Source organism: Anser brachyrhynchus (assembly GCF_964034855.1).
Source record: "Anser brachyrhynchus genome assembly, chromosome: 2".
Classification (NCBI taxonomy): domain Eukaryota; kingdom Metazoa; phylum Chordata; class Aves; order Anseriformes; family Anatidae; genus Anser; species Anser brachyrhynchus.
Window position 1 is genome coordinate 783,951 of NC_137695.1, and position 19,679 is coordinate 803,629.

At 64.8% G+C, this 19,679-nt stretch overlaps 2 protein-coding genes across 2 annotated transcripts; both read left to right on the forward strand.

Annotated features, from left to right (window-relative positions):
* Positions 1–2,786: 2,786 nt before the first annotated feature.
* On the forward strand, positions 2,787–6,357 carry LOC308190274 (uncharacterized protein). Its single transcript, XM_080581382.1, has 3 exons — positions 2,787–2,943; positions 3,454–4,320; positions 4,995–6,357. Exons 2-3 carry the CDS (start codon positions 3,494–3,496, stop codon positions 4,999–5,001), a joined length of 834 nt encoding a protein of 277 aa, XP_080437508.1. The 5' UTR covers positions 2,787–2,943; positions 3,454–3,493; the 3' UTR covers positions 5,002–6,357.
* A 132-nt stretch (positions 6,358–6,489) lies between these two features.
* LOC308189444 (GTPase IMAP family member 8-like) lies at positions 6,490–17,928 on the forward strand. The gene is made up of 4 exons (XM_080579487.1): positions 6,490–11,676; positions 12,067–12,970; positions 13,662–13,683; positions 14,660–17,928. Exons 1-4 carry the CDS (start codon positions 11,637–11,639, stop codon positions 16,466–16,468), a joined length of 2,775 nt encoding a protein of 924 aa, XP_080435613.1. The 5' UTR covers positions 6,490–11,636; the 3' UTR covers positions 16,469–17,928.
* The last annotated feature ends 1,751 nt before the right edge of the window (positions 17,929–19,679 follow it).

The window sequence follows — 19,679 nt, forward strand, 5'->3', positions numbered from 1 at the left end:
AAGCGGCCGCAGCGCCCGTCGTACCGTCCCTGCACGTGCTCTGCTCCTCGTGGGCTGTTGCAGTTGAACTTGGAGTCGTGCTGGTGGCGGAGCCGCCTGCAGCGGACTCCCTGGGTTCTGCCTCTCTCGGCAAAAGCCTCAGCAGCGAAAAAGGGGAAACGCTGGGGGCTGTCGGCAGCGCCGGTGGGGCCGCGGGCTTGCCGTGCCTGTTAAAGCCAGGAGGATTCTTCCCAGCAGCTGGGCCGGGGCAGGGGGGGGGGGCTGCTCCCTGCCCTTCGCTGCCTCGCGCTTCGTTGCATTCGTGGGCTCGTTTCCCGCTGACCAGCCGGTTCTGACAACCCCTCCGCTCCTTCGATTGCTGCAGGTTTCAAATCCACGCAGGCCCTGGCTCTGCGAACAGCGCCTTCGGCGCAGGCCCTGGCTCTGCGCCTCTCCCAGCACCTTCACATCCACGCCGCCCCCGCCAGCGCAGCCCAACGAGATCCCGAGGGCCTTTGCTGCCCTTCCCGTGGCCACTGGCTGACGGCTCAGTTCCCCCCCTTACTGGTAATGCTGGGATGGGATCCCAGCACGAAGTGGGTGCCCTGCTGGTGCCCACCGGGAGCTGAGCTGCTGCCCCTCACCGCCGCATCCCGGGGACGGCCGATGCTCTTGGGCTTTCGCTTACCCAGGGAAAGAAGTGGTTGGGGGTTGAAAACACCCTCAGGGCCTTAGGGCGATGCAGCCACAAACTGCAACCACAGCCGAGGCTCGGGGAGGGTGCGGGTGCAGCACAGCTGGCGGCGCGGGGCCTGGTGTGAGAAAAATCTCAGTTTTCTCAGGCAGGACCTTCTGTGAAGCTGTTTTATTCACGGTTGCAAAGGCGGGCGTCCTGCAAGCAGGAGCGCACAGTACAAGTGTATCACAACCCTATATCCCCTATTTCCCGACACCTGATTTCTCCCGTTTCCTCACTGGCTGAGCACTGCAGGTTCACAACCTACTCGACGCCCTTCTATACCATACAGGTACAATTTTATTTGACCAGCCATTAATTTCTCCTTTTCCTTTTTTCCTTCTTCTCTTGTGACCAGAGGGCCCGCGATTCTTGTTTTTACTGGTCTCGCACTGCTCATCCTGTTTTTCTGAGCTGTCCTCCTTATGTTGGGACCTTCCCCTTATCTGCTTAACGTACTCCCCACTGCTGTGCCGCACGATCACGTTTGGATACGCGAGCTTAGTGGAATTTTCCACTGCCAAACCACCTTCTGCTGCAAAAACACGACTTTGTTTCTCACCCTGGCCTCCCCCACGGCGCCGCACCAGGCTGGTAGCGATAACGCCCGGCCCCTCCAGCTCCCGGCAAACGCCTCGGTGGGAGGAATCCTTCACCCCAGAGTCACCGGCCCCAGGCTGCCCTCGCCCCATGGAGCACGTTCCCCGTCACGCCCCGATGTCCCGGGGGTGCTAACACGCAGGGCAGCATGTGCTGGCGGTGCGGGAGGGCCCGGCTCTGCCCGGCACCCCCACGAGCCTGCCCGGCACCAGCCCTGGCTGCCCCTGCCCTTCCCGCGGAGCTGAACGTGCTTCCTATCAGCGCTACGGAGCAGCGGCCGTGGCCACATGTGGACACCGACGGCGTAAGGGCTCGTCCCGCCCGTCCCTGCCCCTGTGACGCCATCCGTAGGCGTCAGCAGCTGCTCCGGGCGCGCAGGCGTGCAACGAGGCCACTGCCGCGTGGCCCGGCCCCGGCGAGGCAGGTCTGGGCAACGGCTCCGCAGGAATCTGCAGCGGGTGCCCCAACCCAACCGCCGGCGCTGCCGAGCGCGGCGTGCGCAGCTCCAGCAAGCTGCAGCCTGCGCCCGGGGCCTGCTCCCAGCCGTGCCCCAGTGCCGGTCCTGGGGCCGTGCCGCTGTCCCGGGACCCCGAGCAGCGTGCCGTTGGGCACGGCTGGCAGAGAGGGGCTTCCCCCACTGGGGTCGGGGCTCCCTTCACCCCTCTGCCCTTCGTGCTCCCCACCGAGGGGCCGGGGTGGCCGCTCCTCGTCCCCGTGCATGGCTGGCACACGGTGCCTTCGCCACCTCGGCTGCTGCGGGGCTTCCGTGTCCTCATGTCCCCACTGGTCCCGCAGAGCCGGGCCCTTCCACGCGGTCCCTGGGCTTCCTCCGGCCTCGCCTCGTGCCAACGCTTTGCTCCCGGCCTCCTGCACCCGGGCACCGAGGGGCACCTCTGGCGGGGCCAGCGCCAAGACCCCCGGTTTGGCACCACCGGTGCAGCTTCCAGAACCGCTGGGGGGGCCCGGTTCAGCTCCATGCAGCCCCGGGGGGATGAGCGTGAACCTGGGGGGGTCCAGTTCGGCTCCATGCAGCCCCGGGGGGGTGAACAGGGACCGGGGGTGCCCCCTTCAGCTCCATGCAGCCCCGGGGGGCTCAACGGGGTCCGGGGGGCTCCGGTTCGGCTCCATGCAGCCCCGGGGGTGCGAGCGGGGTCCCGGGGGTCTCGGGCTGCCCCTGCCCCGTGTTCAGCACCGCGCGGGCTCCACCGCGGGGCCACGCGGCCTCCGGTGCCCCGGTGCCCCGCACCACGGCCCCCCGGCAGCTCGGGGCCGCCCCCGGCCCCTCTGTTCGGGCCGCGCCGTGCGAGCCCCTTTGTTCCCCGGGGGGCCCCGGCCGCTCCCCGCCGCAGCCCCGGCCCGGAGGGGACCCTGCCCTCGGGGGGGAAGGGGGGGGACACCGGGCCGAGCCCCCTCCCCCCCCCCCCCGGGCCACCCCGCCCCGGCCGCGGGGCTGCGGGAGCGCGGGCGGCGGAGCGGGCCGGGGCAGGGCCGGGCCGGGCCGGGCGGGCCGGGGCAGGAGCGGCGGCGGTGCCTGCGCGTCAGGCGGGCAGGAGGAGCCAGCGGGCCACAAAGAGCCGGGCGGCGGCGGCGGCGGCGGCGGCGGGGAGCGGCGGAACCGGGCCGGGCAGGTCGGCGGCGGGGCGGGCACCGGAGCGGGGAGGGGGTGGGGGGGGGGGATCGGGGCGGCCCCGCTGGGGGGGTGTGGGGGGTCCGGGGGGTCCGGCACGGCTCGGCCCGGCCCGGGGGGGGGGCGGTGCGGTGCGGCAGCGAGGCGCAATGCGGCGCAGCCCGGCCCCAGCCCGGGGCCGCCCGCCGGGGGGATGCCGCGGGACCCCCCCCCGCCGAGCACGGAGCTCCCCCCCCACCCCCCGCACGGTTCCGGGCCCCCCAGGGCCAGGCGTGGCCGCGGAGCCGCCGGGGCTCGCGGGCTGGGCCCCGCAGCCCCGGGGGGGAGCGGGGGAGGCGGGCGCCAACCCCCCCCCCCCCCATCTCCGCCACGAGGGCGCCCGGCCCCGGCCCCTTCCGCCCTCGGGTTCCCCCGCACCGGGCGGTGTTCGGGGGTCCCGGGGGTCCGGGGGGGCGGCGGCACCCCCGGCGTGGCGCTGGGAGCCGCAGCCGCCCCTCTCTGTGCCCCCCAGGGCCGCGATGCGGGCGCCGTGAGCCGGGCAGCGCGCGCCCATGACGGACCTGGCCTCGCCCACGGGCGAGAACCCCTTCGCCTTCCCCGGCGGCGAGGAGGGCTTCGGGGACGAGAAGGCGCTGGTGATCCACAGCCAGGCGGAGGAGGAGGAGGCCGGGAAGGAGTTCAAGTGCATCCTGTGCGGGGAATGCTTCGGCCAGCAGCCCAGCCTCGCCCGGCACCAGAAGCACCACGCCGGGGAGCGCGCCTTCATCTGCGCCGAGTGCGGCAAGGCCTTCAGCCTCAAGCACAACCTCATCATCCACCAGCGCATCCACACCGGGGAGCGCCCCTACCAGTGCGGCGTCTGCCAGAAGAGCTTCAGCCTCAAGCAGAACCTGCTCACCCACCAGCGCATCCACAGCGGCGAGAAGCCCTTCTCCTGCGGGCGCTGTGGGAAGCGCTTCCGTGAGCAGCGCTTCCTCCTCAACCACCAGCGCACCCACGCCGAGGACCGGCCCGGTGCGGCCACCGAGGACCAGCCCGGCGCAGCCGCCGCCGCCAGCAGTCGCTCGCCGCGGCCCGAGCCGCATGAGGAGGCCGGCGGCCCCGGGGCAGCGAGCGGCCCCTTCGCCTGCGCCCGGTGCGGGAAGGGCTTCAGCTGCCGGAGCAGCCTGGCCACGCACCAGCGCACCCACACCGGCGAGCGGCCCTTTGCCTGCCCCGACTGCGGCAAGAGCTTCAGCCAGAAGGGCTCCCTGAAGATCCACCAGCGCACCCACACGGGCGAGACCCCCTTCTCCTGCGCCCAGTGTGGCAAGACCTTCGCCCAGAAGGTCAACCTCACCGCGCACCAGCGGAGCCACGGGGCAGAGAACGCCCTCACGTGAGCCCCCGCGCACCGGGACCCCCACCCACCGCTGCCTGCACCGCTCTCCTGCCCCACAGGGTTCTCCCCATCCTGCAGCCCCCCGGGCACTGCGGGAGTGCACCTGGAGGTGCTGCCTGGGGGCCTCGGAGCCCTTAGTGGCCTCACCAGGGCTTCGAGGCGCGTGCACATCCGTCAGTGTGGGAAACCGCCGGTGTGCCCGTGTGGGGCACAGAGCCCGGCGTGACGGGTGTGATCAGCCCCGGCTCCGTGTGGGCACCCCTGGGCGCCTGCTGCGCTCCTCCTGTTGGAGTTCCTCCCCTGACCATCACGAGGCTGCTCCCGCCAGCCCTGGCTGCCTCCGGTGCCCTGCATCAGGCGCTCGCAGGCTGATCTGTGCCTGCCGGACGCCTGTTGCCCCCCAGGGCTTCAGGAGGAGCCAAGCGCTGCGGCCGGCCCTGGAAATGGTGGTATTCTCTGTGGGGCTTCCTCCCCGTCTGTCCACCCAGTGCTGCAGCCTGGCGCACCCCAGGGCCACAGGTTAAACCCCTGGGCCAGGGCGAGGAGGAGGAGCGGGGAGGTTTCCCCAGGGCAGGGGACCACCGCTGCATGCTCCCCACGCACCCCTGTCCCCCCCACCCAGGCTGGTGCTGCTGCAGCGCAGGTAACACCTCTGTGTGCTTCTCGCCCAGGGAATGACGGCCACGAGCATCAGAGCAGAGCCAGATCTCGCCTCCTGTGCTCTGCGGGGAAGGAGCCGCGGCGCCGCGTGCTGCCCACCGTGCTGGGGAGAGGGGCTCGAAGAGGAGGCGGCAGAGGCTCGTCCCGGCACTGCGGAGAGCCCCGAGTAGCACAGAAATCAGGCGAAATAAAAATAAAATAAAACGCAAAGCTCACGGGTGCAAACTGCTTCCCAAGGAGCAGCAGCGGCAGCTCCGGCCTGGAGGAGGGACCGAGGCGGGGGCTGCACCCGGCTGCAGAGAGGCAGAGACCCCAGCCCGGGCAGCACGGAGGCCCCAGTGCGGAGCCCACAGATGTGGTGGCGGAGCAGGCAGCCAGGAGAGGTGAGCCGCGGCCAGGACGTGAAATCTCTGCCCATGCCTTGCTCTGCCACCCCAGGCACAAGCAGAGGAGCCCCGTGTTTGCTGAGCCCGCCCATGGCACCAGAGAAGGGGAAGTGGCTGCGCCAGAGCCCTGTGGCACGTGGGACCGTGCAAACCCTGCGGCACCTCTGAAGCCACGGGGTTTTAGGGCTGATCCCGGGTGCTGCTGGGGGTCAGCGGCCACCCCTGCCCTCCACAGGGTCCCTGTCTGTGCTCCATCCGGAGCCCTAAACCGGGACAGTGCTTGGCATGCTCTCTAGGACAAGACGGGACTTAGCACTGGTGGCTGAATCCAGGGTGGGTGCCCCTCTCCTGCACCCGTCCTGCCCTGCTGCTTGCAGGGGAAAATCAGCTTCTGCCGTCGCTTGCTGCTGATGATGCCCGTTGCACTGCGCCGCTCTCCACCACAGGATGATGCTGGGCTGGCCAGCGCTCCCTGCCCTCCTTCATGGGGCGACGCCGTGCATCGGGGCAGAGCGAGTGTGCAGCTGCCGGGGGGAGCTGACACCTGGCCCGGCCCCAGCTCCCGGTGACGGCACCGTCCTGGCTGCCACCGGCTCCCGAGGGAGCTGGATCCCCTCCTGCAGAGCCCCGCCGTGCCCCACTCCCCCCTGCTCCCCTCGCACAGGTCCATCCGTGCCCATGGCACCGCCTGCACCCCGCCACACACGGTGCAGCCCCCCCGGGCAGCCCTTTCCCCGCAGTGCCCCCACCCAGCCTGGTACCAGGAGGAGGGTGCTGGGCCCAGCCCCGGTGCCGTGGGGGCTGCCGGTCGCCGCGCCCCTGCCCGCCGGTGTCTTCTCGCCGTCCTGGCAAAAGTCAAAGTCCCCTGCGAAGAGCTGCACAAAGTGACCCTTGCCCCGTCCTCTGCCCACTTCTCCCTTCGCCACTACATGTGTGGAAATGCAGGTACTGCTGATGTGTATGAATTAAATTAATTACGCTTGGAAAACACCACGTCTCCATCTTGCTGGGAACCTGGGGAGTTTCGTGAGGGCTCACCCACGCCTTCCCAGGGCCCTCCAAAACATCGCTGCTGCCCGGGGGGGGGCTGCAGAGATGCTCACCAAGGACGGAGCTGCTCATGCGCCTGCACCAGGGGTGAGCGACGGCCCCATGTGTGCCGGGGAGCCCATTCCCAGCTCAGCCTTGCCCCTTGCAGGTGTTGCTCCCATCCTGCCCTCACCCGGGCCAGCGGCTGTCGCTGCTGCAGGACTCGGCCGGCCTCGGCACGGCGGTGAGCAGAGCGCACGCTGCATCCCCAGCCGGCCCCTGCAGATCCTCCGCTGTCCCAAAAGATGGATGGATGTTGAGAATGCCAGCCGGGAGCGGGGACACCCCAGCATGAGCCGTACGTGGGCTTGGCACAGCAGCCAGCACCGCTCCACGGGCACATGCCGGGTGTCCTGCCTGATGTGGTGAGCCCTGGGCTGTGACAAGAGGTGGGAGTGTGGGGAGAACGTGACAGAGGGGTCCTGGCTCTGCTCCTGTGTCCCCCCCAGCTCACGGCCGTCCCCTGCTGGTTATGTGGCCGGGGGCAGGAGCGGATCCGAGGCAGCGCTCGGGGCCTGGGAGCTGCCATTGCCCTTCGGCCTGTGCCTGTCCCGGCAGAGGGAGGCTGGAGACGCTTCCACCTCGACTGCATTTTATTGACTTTGGCTTTCTCTGTTTTCCCCCAATGGCAAAAGGAACGAGCTCAGTGCTCAGGAGGGTGTTCTGGGGTAGGCCGTGCCCGCCTAGGACACCCTCACACCACATGAGGCCCGTCCCCGTCAGCAGCAACGCGAGCCACGAATCCCCGAGTGCAGGGAAGGACGGGCTTAGAGCCCTTGTGGCCCGAAGTTTGGTGGCCACTGACTGCCCACCACGAGGCCTGTGTGGGGTGCTTTTACCCTGCTGGGCCGCTGAGCTCCCGCACAACTGCTCTCTGACTGCCCCTAATCAAAGGGAAAGGGAAAATACAACGGAAAGGGCTCAGGGGCTGAGATAAGGACGGGGAGATCACTCAACGATTATCGTCATGGGCAAAACAGACTCGAAGTAGGGAGATTAATGTAATTTATTGCCTATCACTAGTGGAACAGAGCAGTGAGAAACTACAAGCAGACTACAAACACCTTCCACACACACACCCTCTTCTCTCCCCCCCCCCGCCCAAGCAGCACAGGGGACTGGGGGCTGCGGTCAGTCCCTGACGCTTCGTCCCTGCTGCTTCTTCACCTGCCCCTGCTCCCCGTGGGGTCCCTCCCACGGGATGCCGTCCTCCCCGAACTGATCCCTCGTGGGCTGCCCACAGGCAGCAGCTCCTCAAGAACTGCTCCCACACGGCTCCGTCCCACGGGGTCCATCCCCCAGGAGCAAACTGCTCCAGCACGGGTCCCCCACGGGCGGCAGCTCCCCCCAGACCCCCTGCTCCTGCGGGGGCTCCTCTCCACGGGCTGCAGCTCCGGCCCGGGGCCTGCTCCTGCGGGGGGTCTCCACGGGCCGCGGCCTCCTCCAGGCCACATCCACCTGCTCCACCGGGGGCTCCTCCACGGGCTGCAGCGTGGAGATCTGCTCCGTGTGGGACCCGTGGGTGCAGGGGGACAGCCTGCTCCACCAGGGGCCTCTCCACAGGCTGCAGGGGAATTGTGCTGTGTGCCTGGAGCACCTCCTGCCCTCCTGCCACGCTCCCCTGGGGGCTGCAGGGCTGCTTCTCACTCCTCTCTCCCAGCTGCTGTAGTGTAGCAGGGTTTTGGTATTTTTTTCTCCTTTCTTAAATGTGCTCTCAGAGCACACATGCTGGGTGTGTGGCACTGCTGTGACCTCCGAGGTGCCTCAGAGGTGATGGACACGGCAGGGCTCTGCCAGAGCCCCAAGGGAGCCAGGTTCTGGCCAGAACAGGAGGTTTGCTCCTCAGCCTTTAATTTAAAGCCTTGCCTTGGCAGCCCCTGGCCCTCGTGCTGGTTTGTCCTCGGGCATCACCAGGCTTCAGAGGCTGAAGCCTTTGGGGTCCCTCTAGCCATGGTCACAAGAGATGTCAGGAGCTCTCCTCCGCCTCCCCAAGATGCCGGCTGGGCAGCCGCTGCCATGGTGCTGCTCCCTGCGGCCAGAGGTTCCTGACACCCGGTGTCCCAGTGTCTTCCTGTCCCTGTGTCCCAGTGTCCCCATTCCCAATGTCCCTGTGTCACAGATCCCTGTGCCCCAATGTCCCCAGGTCCCCAGGTCCCTGACACCGTGTCCCCATGTCCCCAGTCCCCATATCCCTGTGTCACAGGTCTCGATGTCTCAATGTCCCCAAGTCCCCATGTCCCTGACACCTAGTGTCCTCATGTCCCGATGTCCCCGGTCCCCATGTCCCTGTGTCACAGGTGGCTGTGCCTCAAGGTCTTCGGCTCCCCGTGTTCCTGACACCTGCTGTCCTCATGCCCCAATGTCCCTTTGTCCCAGCGTCCCCAGTCCCCATGTCCCTGTGTCCCAGGTCCCTGTGTCCCAATGTTCCCAGGTCCCTGACACCCAGTGTCCCCATGTCCCCAGTCATCACGTCCCTGTGTCACAGGTCCCCGTGTCTCAATTTCCTCGGGTCCACATGTCCCTGACACCTAGTGTCCTCATGTTGCAACGCACCCAGTCCCAACGTCCCCAGTCTCCATGTCCCTGTGTCACAGGTCCCTGTGTCCCAATGTCCCCATTCCCAATGTCCCTGTGTCACAGGTCTCGGTGTCTCAATGTCCCCAGTCCCCATGTCCCCGACACCTGGTGTCCTCATGCCCCGATGTCCCTTTGTCCCAACGTCCCCAGTCCCCATGTCCCCGACACCCGGTGTCCCCATGTCCCGATGTCCCCAGCCCTCACGTCCCTGTGTCACAGATCCCCGTGTCCCAGTGCCCCCAGTGCCCCAGGTGACACCCAGTGTCGCAATGTCCCGGTGACCCCGGTCCCGGTGCCGGTGTCCCTGACCCCCGGTGCCCGGCTCCCGGTGCCCGGCTCCCGGTGCCGTTCCCCGCACCGACGCAGGGGGTCGCGGCTCCGCTCCGGGAGCTCCGCGGCCGCCGCTGCGCACCCGGGCTCCGCTCCCGGTCCCGCTGAGCGCCGGCGGCTTTGGGCGGCCGGCGGGTACCGGAGCCAAGCAGGTGAGGGAACCGGCGGGGTACCGGGACCGGGCGGTACCGGGGTCTGGGGGTTGGACGCCGGTCAGCGGGCGAGCAGGGGAACGGGACCGGGGCTGTGCCCCCCGTGCTGGAGCACCCGTGGGCGAGGCTGGACCCGGGTGGCGGATGCCCCGTGGCTGTGGCACGGCAGCTCTGCCCCAGGAACCCCCCCCCAAAGCTCCCCAGCAGACACCGTGCGGACCCCCCAGCAGCCAGGGGCAGCCCCGCGGGCATCCCGAGCTGGCCGGGCTGGGGACGTGCGGCCGAGAGGAAGAGGATGGGGAGGAAGAGTGCCCGAGCCCCTGCGGGGATGAGGAGGGGGGCGAGGAGGTGCCTGAAGCAGGAGCACGGGAGGTTCGCAGACCCAAAGGCTGCAAACCCACCGAAAGCAAAAGCGTCCCAGGAGGGACGGCGCTGGGGAGCAGGAAGGGGACGTGAAGGAGGCGCGCAGCCGAACACCAGCAGCAGATCAAGGCGAGCTGCGGGACAGCGTGCCCACGGGTGAAGGCGAGCGAACAGGCACACCGCGGCGCCACGGGGACTGCACGCCCACAGGGAGCCGCAGAGCCATGGGCGGTTGGTGCCCAGGCACCCACAGGGGTCCGAAGCTGCCGCCCTGTATGGATGGCCCCGAGCACAAAGTGGTGCTCGAGTGTCTCAGGCCAAAGCACGAGCAGCGTGCTGGGGCTGTGGCACACAGGGGCCGGAGGAGGGGGCTCCCTGCCTCCTGCAAGGGACCTGGGGTTAGCGGAGGGGCCGGGCAGGGGTTGAACACCGCTTTGTGCTGTGCCACAAAATGTCCCCGGCGCAGGAGAGTGCGGCCTCACACACCACAGCCCGGGTGGAAAAGGGGGCCTCCGGCTGTATTTGCATGCGCATCAGACCAAAACTCCTCTGTTAGGGGGCTGCACCTCATTGCCTCGTTAACCTCATGACCGGTGAGGTTTATTTCCAGGACATGTTTTCCCTCATTTGCACAGATTGAGCTTTCCCAGTGATTTTGGGCACAAGAGGAAATCTTCCAGCTGGGAGCTGCCATGGGAGCAGCTCCTGCGAGCAGCTTGCGAGTGGGCACCTTTGGAGACCGCAGCTCTGCCGTGGAGATGTGCGTGGAGTCATCGTGGTGCGGGGAGCCCCTGCCCGCCCCCGGGCCCACCTTTGGAGCTCGTCCTGCGTGCAGGGACATGTGCAGGGCGTGCTGCAGGGCGCCGGGAGCAGCGTTCTCCAGGGCTGCTGCATGCTCGGGGCTGCTGCGTGCCTGGGGCCATGTGGGTACCGAACCGCAGGGCTGCAAAGGTGGGACGCTGGGGGACGTTGTCCTGTAAGAGCCCAGGGCCACGGTCGGGGGGAGCGGGGCTGCTCCGCGCCGTTCATGCTTGGGGCAGCAGCAGCACCGTGGAATTTTCTCAGGACATTGCCCTTAGTCCTGCTCCCCGGAATAGCGCACTGGGAGCTCAGCGCATTTACGGGAAAAGCCTGTTTGCAGGACCCTTGGTGTTTGCAGCTGGGGCTGGGTGCGTCCTGCAGAGCATGCAGCAAACCGCCCCCCACTGCTCCCCCACAGCTCCGTGCCCCCCACGAGTGTCTCTGGGCTGTCCTTGCAGAGCCCCCGCCCCGTGAACCTTGCACCCAGCCCTGCTGCACTCAGCTCCTGCCCCCGCAGCCCCAAACTGAAAGCTGGGTCCGGGCACGAGCACCTCCTGCCCAGGGACACTCCTGCGCCTGGAGCCATGGGTAGGTGCCGGGGCTTGGTGCTCATCGACTTTGCTCCCCAGTGCACTGCACGGCTCCAGAGTCACAGCTCAGCAGCACAGAAAGCGTGCAGCAGATCCCTGGGGGGCTGCTTCTGAACGCAGGGATCGGGAGCAGCCAGCGTTGCTCACCCACGGGGCGAATGGTCCCTGGCCAAGCCCACTGCTGGCTGGGCTGGCACTGCAGGCTCGGTCTTCTCAAGGGCTTTGTCACAGCCTGCCAGTGCCCTTATCCCCCAAGCCCAGCGGTAAATCCTTCACCCTGCACGTGTGTTTGCTGTCTGTCCCCCTGCAGCCTGTGACCCGGCTCCGGCATCACCCTTCCTGCACTGACACTCCGGCAGAGCACGATGGCGAGCGGCCCCCGGGAGGATCACAGTGAGCGTCACGGTAAGTGTGCAAGGGCCAGGCACTGCCCTGTCCCAGAGCCCCCTCGCAGGGGGGATCGGTGTCCTCGTGCCACTGCAGGGACCAGGCTCTCCAGGCAGTCTCCCTGCTGGGAGGGGTTTTGGGGACAGAGCAGGTGGGGACACGGCATGTGCCGAGCGGTGCCATGCACGTGGAGGGGGGACAGGCATCCCTGGGATGGCGCGGGTATCCCTGGGGTGTCACGGGTACCCCTGGGGAGGTAAGAGCATCCCTGGGGTGGCACAGGCAGCCCTGGGGTGGCACAGGCAGCTCTGTGCCCCTGTGCCGGGCTGTTTCCATGCATGACCCACCCCAGCCAGGGCTTTTCATGCGGCTGCTCTCTCGCTGAGCCTTTCCCCTCACTGATGCCAGCAGGCCAGGGGACACAGGAGCACATGGGGGAGCCGGAGCTGCGCCTGGTACTCGTCGGGAAGACTGGTGGAGGGAAAAGCGCAACGGGGAACACCATCCTGGGGCAGGCGGCCTTCGAGTCGCGCCTGGCGCCATGGGCGGTGACGCAGACGTGTGCCCAGGAGAGCCGGCTCTGGCAGGGCCACAGGGTGGTGGTCACCGACACCCCCAACATGTTTGACTCACCGGAGCACAGCGCCCGGTCCTGCTACGAGCTTGCCCGCTGCCTGCTGCTGTCGGCGCCGGGGCCGCACGTCCTGGTGCTGGTGACCCAGCTGGGCCGCTTCACGCAGGAGGACGAGGAGGCCGCCCAACAAGTGTGGCGGGTGCTGGGGCACGAGGCTGCGAGGCACACCGTCATCCTCTTCACCCGCAAGGAGGACCTGGGGGGCGGCTCCCTGCAGCACTACGTGGCGCACCCCAGCAACGCCGCCCTGTGGGAGCTGCTCCAGGCCTGCGGGGGACGGTGCTGCGCCTTCAGCAACCGGGCGGCTGGCGCCGAGCGCGAAGCCCAGGTCGAGGACCTGATGGTGCTGGTGCAGAAGGTGCTGGAGGAGAACCAGGGCGCCCATTACACGAACGAGCTCTACTCCCAGGCCACGCGGCTCCTCAGCTGCAACGACGTGGATTTCGAAGAGAAGTGCAAGCACCTCGCGAAGCAAGTGGAGCAGCAATTGCAGGGCCAACAAGGAGCATCAAGAGACGGGTGCCTGGGGTGGCTCACGCGGTGTGTGCAGGGGCTGTGCTGCACACGATGCATGCGGTTCCTGTGCTGCTGCTGCTGCTTCACCTGGGCAGTGGTCCTGCACATTGCGCGCTTTCTGTGGCAGGCGTGCCGCAGTGGTTGGAGGGCAATTGTCCGGCTGTAAAACCACTTCTTGTGCTAGAAGCAAGAATAGAACGAGAATACACTGTGCTGTATTTCTTTTCCCAGGTCATTGCACTGTGTTGCTTAACAACATGGCAAGCAGCTGATTCCCCCTCTAACAGCACCGCAGTCCCCACATGGGCTGTGCCTCTCGGTGCGAAACTGCAGCACAAAGCTTGCGGCTGCTGAGCGGTTTCTGCTTTGTCTCCATCCCGATGCCAGGGATGTGCCCGGGGCATTGCAGGGACGGCTGCGGACCTGGGGACGCGCAGGGCCAGAGCCAGGCAGTGCCTCCTAGGAAATGCCCTTGTCCCCTGCATTGAGCTGTGGGGCAGCCCTGGGTGCTGCCAGGAGAGCGCAGAGCATCCAGGCGGAGCGGAGCAGCACCCACCAGAGGGGACCCATCCCTGAGCAGCTCTGGGGGCAGCAGGGCGAGGACAGAACTGGTCACATTCCCCTCACTGCCATGGTCTGAGCTCACCTCATGTCCCCGCAGGCTGGCATGGGATTTGGGGAGCCACCTTGGCCTGGCACGGGGGTGGGGGGTGGGGGGGTGAAGGACAAGGGGCACGGGGCAATGGGCCAGGTGCCAGCTGGCCCAGCAGGGACATCGAGGGACCCTGGCAGGGACACCAAGGGAGCCAGCCCTTCTTCCTGCTGCCCTTCAGGTGCTGCTGTTGTTTCTCAGGGGACTGGAGCCATATGAGCAGGTACCTGGGGATCCACGTCCCTGAGAGAGGACCCAGGGCAAAGAGCATCCTAGGGACAGGTGGGACAGGTTGGTCACATGTGCAGGGACGGCGGAAATATCCCTGGCAGCAGCAGTTCTGAGCATCTGAAACCACCATGAACTTTGACAGGGAAGTGCCGTGACACAGGATGAGGTGCCATCCCACTGCGGTTGTACTCTCCCTGGGCTGACGTGCTGTGGAGCTGCACGCAGGCACAGTCTCCATTTGTCATGCACACCTCCCTGCCTTCAGGAACACGGGCTGCTCTGCACTTGTGTGCAGTTTCATGTTTTGCTGGGATCACTGACCTGTTGGTGGGGAGCCCCAGGGGTGTGGGAGCAGGGGTTGGAGGTGTGAGAGCAGGACCTGGGGCTGGAGGCACCCGGCGAGGAGCCCCGCAGTGCCCCGGCAGCATCACTGCCAGCTCTGCAGGTGCCTGCGGAGCCAGGGAGAACCACGAGTGTGGGGAGAAGGAAGTACAAGATAGCGGCAGGGAAATTCAGATTTGTCACTTGCAACCTTTGCAACACTTAAGAGGCGTGCAGGGTCTGTCCCAGCCCCGAGCGGTGTGCGGGATCAGTCCCAGCCCTGAGCAGTGTGCGGGGTCCGTCCCAGCCCCTGACCACAATCCAGGCTGCAGCTGCCTCGTCTCCTGCTCCTTCTTCTCTTAGCGCTCTGCCTCCAGTCACAGCAGCAGGAGAAACTGCTTCAAAACTAAGCGCAGAACATCACAGTAGTTAAATAACTCTGAGGTTTCATTGTTTCCGGAGGAATTACAAGAATCAGCGTTATAGTTGGCTACACCTCCAGAGCTGCACAGAATCGAAACCGAGATGGGGGCTGGTGCGGGAGGAGCCGGTGCTGCCCTGCTGCCATGAGCGCAGTTCTCCAGGCTGACACCGACGCCGTCACCGCTGTCACTTCCTGGTGGCTGTGAGCGTCCCGCGGGGACAAGGCGAACGCCAGCGCAGGGCGTGCAGGAAGGTACAGGCGGGAGGCCAGGGGCCACAAGGCTCCGTGCCGGCAGGGAGGGCTTCGGGGGGGCCTGGGGACCGGGCGCAGGGCAGGGGGGCAGGGAAGGGGCTCTTCCCCCTGTCCCCTCCTCTCTCCTCCCCTTCTCCCCACTCCTCGCTCCCCATGCTCAGCATGGGCACAGCACAGACGTCCCCAGCCCCAGGTGCCGGCATGGCCCCAGCCCCAGCCCCAGCCCAGGGGAGCCCCTCAGGATGGTGCTCAGCCCCACGCGGGGCCCTGGCTGCACGAGTGTCACTGCCCCGAGGGTCCCTGCTGCCACCTGAGGGGCCCCGCCACCACGCTGCCTTCCCCACCCGTGATCGTGCACAGACTGAGACTGCCTCCTCGCTGCTCTGTTTCCCCGCTGCACCTCGCAGTTCTGGCTTTTGTTTTGCTTTTCTGTTCCTTGCTGCTGTCCGTGCACTGCTGTGGCTGCACACGCTGCAGCGCGATCCAGGGGACCCCATCTGGCCCGGTGCCACCGCAGCCTGACCCAGCTGCAGCCTCCCGAGCCCTTCCCGCAGCGGGGGCACACAGAGCCCCGCAGCCTCCAGTCGCCAGCAGCGAGGCTCCGAAACCATCCCCGCTTTTAGTGAAAATCCCTTCTGCTGTCGGTAACGCTCCCAGCCTCTGGGTGCCTGCTGACGGAGCCCTGGGCGTCTGCTTTTGTCTCCGCAGCGTGGCCGTGGCCATCCGGCGTGTCTACATGCTGCCCGGGGTCGGCGGGGGCTTGGAGATGAGGCTGATCCTGGCTGGGAAGGCTGGTGGGGGGAAAAGCGCCACGGGGAACACCCTCGTCGGGGAACGTGTCTTTGAGTCCAAGCTGTCCACCCAGCCAGTGACCGTGAGGTGTAAGAAAGCACAAGGGCACTGGGACGGCGAGGACTTCACGGTGGTTGACACGGCCGACATTTTCAACCCAAGTGATGCCAGTGATGAGGTGCACCAAGAAATTATCCGCTGCATCAGGCTGTCCTCCCCGGGCCCCCACGCGCTGCTGCTGGTGACCCAGCTGGGCCGATTCACCCAGGAGGACGAGGAGGCTGCAGAGAGACTGCAGGACATCTTTGGAGCTGATGTTTTGGGGCACACGATCGTCATATTCACCCGTGCAGAAGAGCTGGCGGGGCGATCTCTGCACGACTTCGTGTCCTGTACTGACAACAAAGCTCTCCGCGAGCTGATCCAGAGGTGCGGGAACAGGTACTGCGGCTTCAACAACTGGGCAGCTGGAGCCGAACGGGACCAGCAGGTCGCGGAGCTGATGGGGATGGTCCGCTGCATGGTGCAGGCGAATGGGGGCGGTTGCTACAGCAATGAGATGTACCTGGAGCCCGATTTAACAGAAGGGAAGGTGGAGTATCACATGGCGAGGTACAGAGCAGGCAGGAAAAGTAGTGAGTATTCCGAAAACAGGGCTCTCCGTGAGCTGATCCAGAGGTGCGGGAACAGGTACTGCGGCTTCAACAACCGGGCAGCTGGAGCCGAACGGGACCAGCAGGTCGCGGAGCTGATGGGGATGGTCCGCTGCATGGTGCAGGCGAATGGGGACAGGTACTACAGCAATGAGATGTACCTGGAGCCCGATTTAACAGAAGGGAAGGTGGAGTATCACATGGCGAGGTACAGAGCAGGCAGGAAAAGTAGTGAGTTTCTCACTCACTCTTACAGGAGAGATATTGTGATTCGTGGGATGATTCTCCTTGCCATTGCGGTGGTTTTCATTATTTTTCTTATTTGGTGGGAGTGATGAATCCCAGCACCACAGAACCACTGAACGCCTGGGGCTGGAGGCACCTCTGCACACCACTCCAGCTGCCCGGGACCGTGTCCATTGGGTGTTGGACATCTCCAGGGATGGAGACCCCAGCACGGCTCTGGGCAGCCTGTGCCAGCGCTCAGACACCCACACAGCAAAAAAAGACTTTTCTGATGTCTCACCAGGCATCCTTGTGCTTCCAGCAGTGCCCATGCCCTTGTGTCCTGCCTCTGGGCACCCCACCAGGCGTTCACAAATACAGACGGAACCCCCGAGCCCCCTTCCCCGGGCTGAGCAGCCCCAGCTCCCAGCCTCTGCCCGTCTTGCAGATGCCTCCATGTCCAGATGCAATGGAACCAACTCTCCCCTGGAAAAGAAGAGGAATTGTCTATGTTTAATTGAGCATCCCTTTAATCAGTTACCATATATGAAGTACAGGACAAAAAATATGTTTATCTTTTAACCTAGGCTCCCTTTGATCAGGGACAAAATGCTCCTTCTGGAAGAAACAAAGGAAAGTTGCCAATAGCAAGTAGCCTTAGGTTGTGCTTAGGTGACGTGTGGCCGTTTTGAGAAACAACGTTGTGTTTTTGCAATAGAAGTTGTTTTTGCAGTGGAATATCCACTAACCTTGCATATTCAAAAGTGATCGTGCAGGCATGACAGTAGCATAGCGCTAGTCAAGCAGATAAGGGGAAGGTCCCACTGTCCCAACATAAGGAGGATAGCTCAGAAAAACAGGATGAGCAGTACGAAATAAGTAAAAACAAGAATCACGGGCCCTCTAGTCACAAGAGAAGAAGGAAAAAAAGGAAAGGGAGAAATTAATGGCTGGTCAAATAAAATTGTACCTATGTAGTATAGAAGGGCGTCAAGTAGGTTGTGAACCTGCAGTGCTCAGCCAGTGAGGAAATGGGAGAAATCAGGTGTCAGGTAATAGGGGATATAGGGTTATGGTAAACTTGTACTGTGCGCTCCTGCTTGCACGATGTGAGAAGCTAAGTAGTGTTTTTGCAGTAGAGAATTACGTGTTTTTATTCCAAGGTAGTTGTGTAGTCATGATAAGGAGAAATGCTAAGTAGGTAAGTGGACAGTAGAAGGCCTCACTGTTTCAAAATAAGGAGGAAGCTTGAGAAAAACAGGATGAGCAGTGTGGGAACAGTAAAACAAAGATCACAGGTTCTCAAAACGTAAGAAAGAAAAAAAAAAGGAAAAGGGAGAAATTAAAGGGTGGAAAAAAAAGAAAAATTGTACACATATGGTATAGAGGAGCGTCGAGTAGCTTGTGAACCTGTAGTACTCAGCCAGTGAGGAAACAGGGGAGGTGATCAGGTGTTGGGTAATAGGCAATAAAAGGTTATGATTTGTTTACTAAAATGCGCTCCTGATTGACAGGACGCCCACCATTGCAATCGCAAATAAAATAGCTTCATAGAAGGTCCTGTCTGAAGAAAATTTGCCGAGCCACTTGCCGAGGTGACCGGCTCCGGGGCAGACGCGTGCTGCAGCGGAGCGCGGGATCGGGACAGGCAGGGCTATTTTTCGGGCATCGAGCCTACGTGAGGGAGCCGCCAGGCACCGGCAGCCCTCGTGAGGGAGGCTGACGAGGCGTAGGCGGGGCCAGCAGCGTCAGCGACAGCTCCTCCCCCCGGCCGTGCAAAGGCAGCCCTTAGGGAGCGCGAGCGACCAGGGCCGGCAAACAGGGAGTGACGCGGCAGTTAGCGAGGCAGTTGGCGCGGGCAGGGCGGGCAGGCAGGGCGGAGCGCTCACACCCGCCCATAGGGACAACTCCTCTAACGGCACTCTCCTGTCAGCTGGGCTACAATGGTCTCCACCAGGCACGGTGCCTTCTCTAGGAAGTCAGTGCACACCCAGACCGACTGCCCGCCCAAACATGCGGCAGTTCAGGTCTCCGGATGCGGGGAGTGTATGAGCCTCTTGCTGCCATCGGCGGGAGGCAGGGAGACTGCTTGCGTGAGGTGCGGGCAGGTGGACGACCTGGTCCGCATGGTGGCGGAGCTCAAGGAGGAGGTGCAGAGGTTGAGGGATATCAGGGAGTGCGAGCGGGAGATAGACTGGTGGAGCGACTCCCTGCAGGACCAGAGGGAGAGGGACCAGGGTGAGACGCTCCAAAGGGGGGTGGGCCCCCTGCCCTGTCGCCATCGGGCAGAGGGAGGGGACCTGCGAGTTGAGGAGGAATGGAGACAGGTCCCTGCTCGACCTCGCAGGAGATGCCCTCCCCTTCCGGTGCCGCCTTCCCAGGTGCCCTTGAACAATAGGTTTGAGGCCCTGGAGCTCGAGAGACCGGTGGGTGAGGATGAGGTAGGAAGCCTACCCGGGAGGCTGCCTGAGGTGAGGAAGTTGACTCCACGTCTCAGGACTGCCTCCACCAAGAAAGAAAGAAGGGTGATTGTTGTGGGCGACTCCCTCCTCAGGGGAACGGAGGGCCCTATTTGTCGGCCTGACCCCACACATAGGGAAGTCTGCTGCCTCCCTGGGGCCAGGGTCAGAGACGTTACCAGGAAGCTTCCAAACCTGGTTCGCCCCTCTGACTATTACCCGCTTTTGATAGTCCAGGCTGGCAGTGACGATGTTGAAAAGAGGAGCCTCAGGGCCATCAAACAGGACTATAGGGGGCTGGGACGATTGGTGGAGGGAGCGGGAGTGCAGGTGGTGTTTTCGTCCATCCCTACGGGGGAAGGGAGAGGCACGGAGAGGACATGGAAAGCTCGCGTGGTTAATAGGTGGCTCAGAGGCTGGTGCCAGCACAGAAATTTTGTTTTTTTTCACCATGAGGAGCTTTACTCGGCACCCGGCCTGATGGCCCCAGACGGGTCCCTATCTCCAAGGGGAAAATGGATCCTAGGCCAGGAGCTGGCGGGACTCATAGAGAGCGCTTTAAACTAGGTAAGAAGGGGGACGGGGCTCAAACAAGGCTTGTTGGAGCTGTGCCGGGGGAAACAATGGCTAGGCCGGGGAAGAAGGCGATGGCCCAGCTGAAGTGCATCTACACTAATGCACGCAGCATGGGTAACAAACAGGAGGAGCTGGAAGCCATCATGCAGCAGGCAGGCTACGACTTGGTTGCCATCACGGAGACGTGGTGGGACCGCTCCCACGACTGGAGTGCTGCAATGCCTGGCTATCGGCTCTTCAGGAGGGACAGGCAGCACAGAGGGGGTGGTGGCGTGGCTCTCTACAT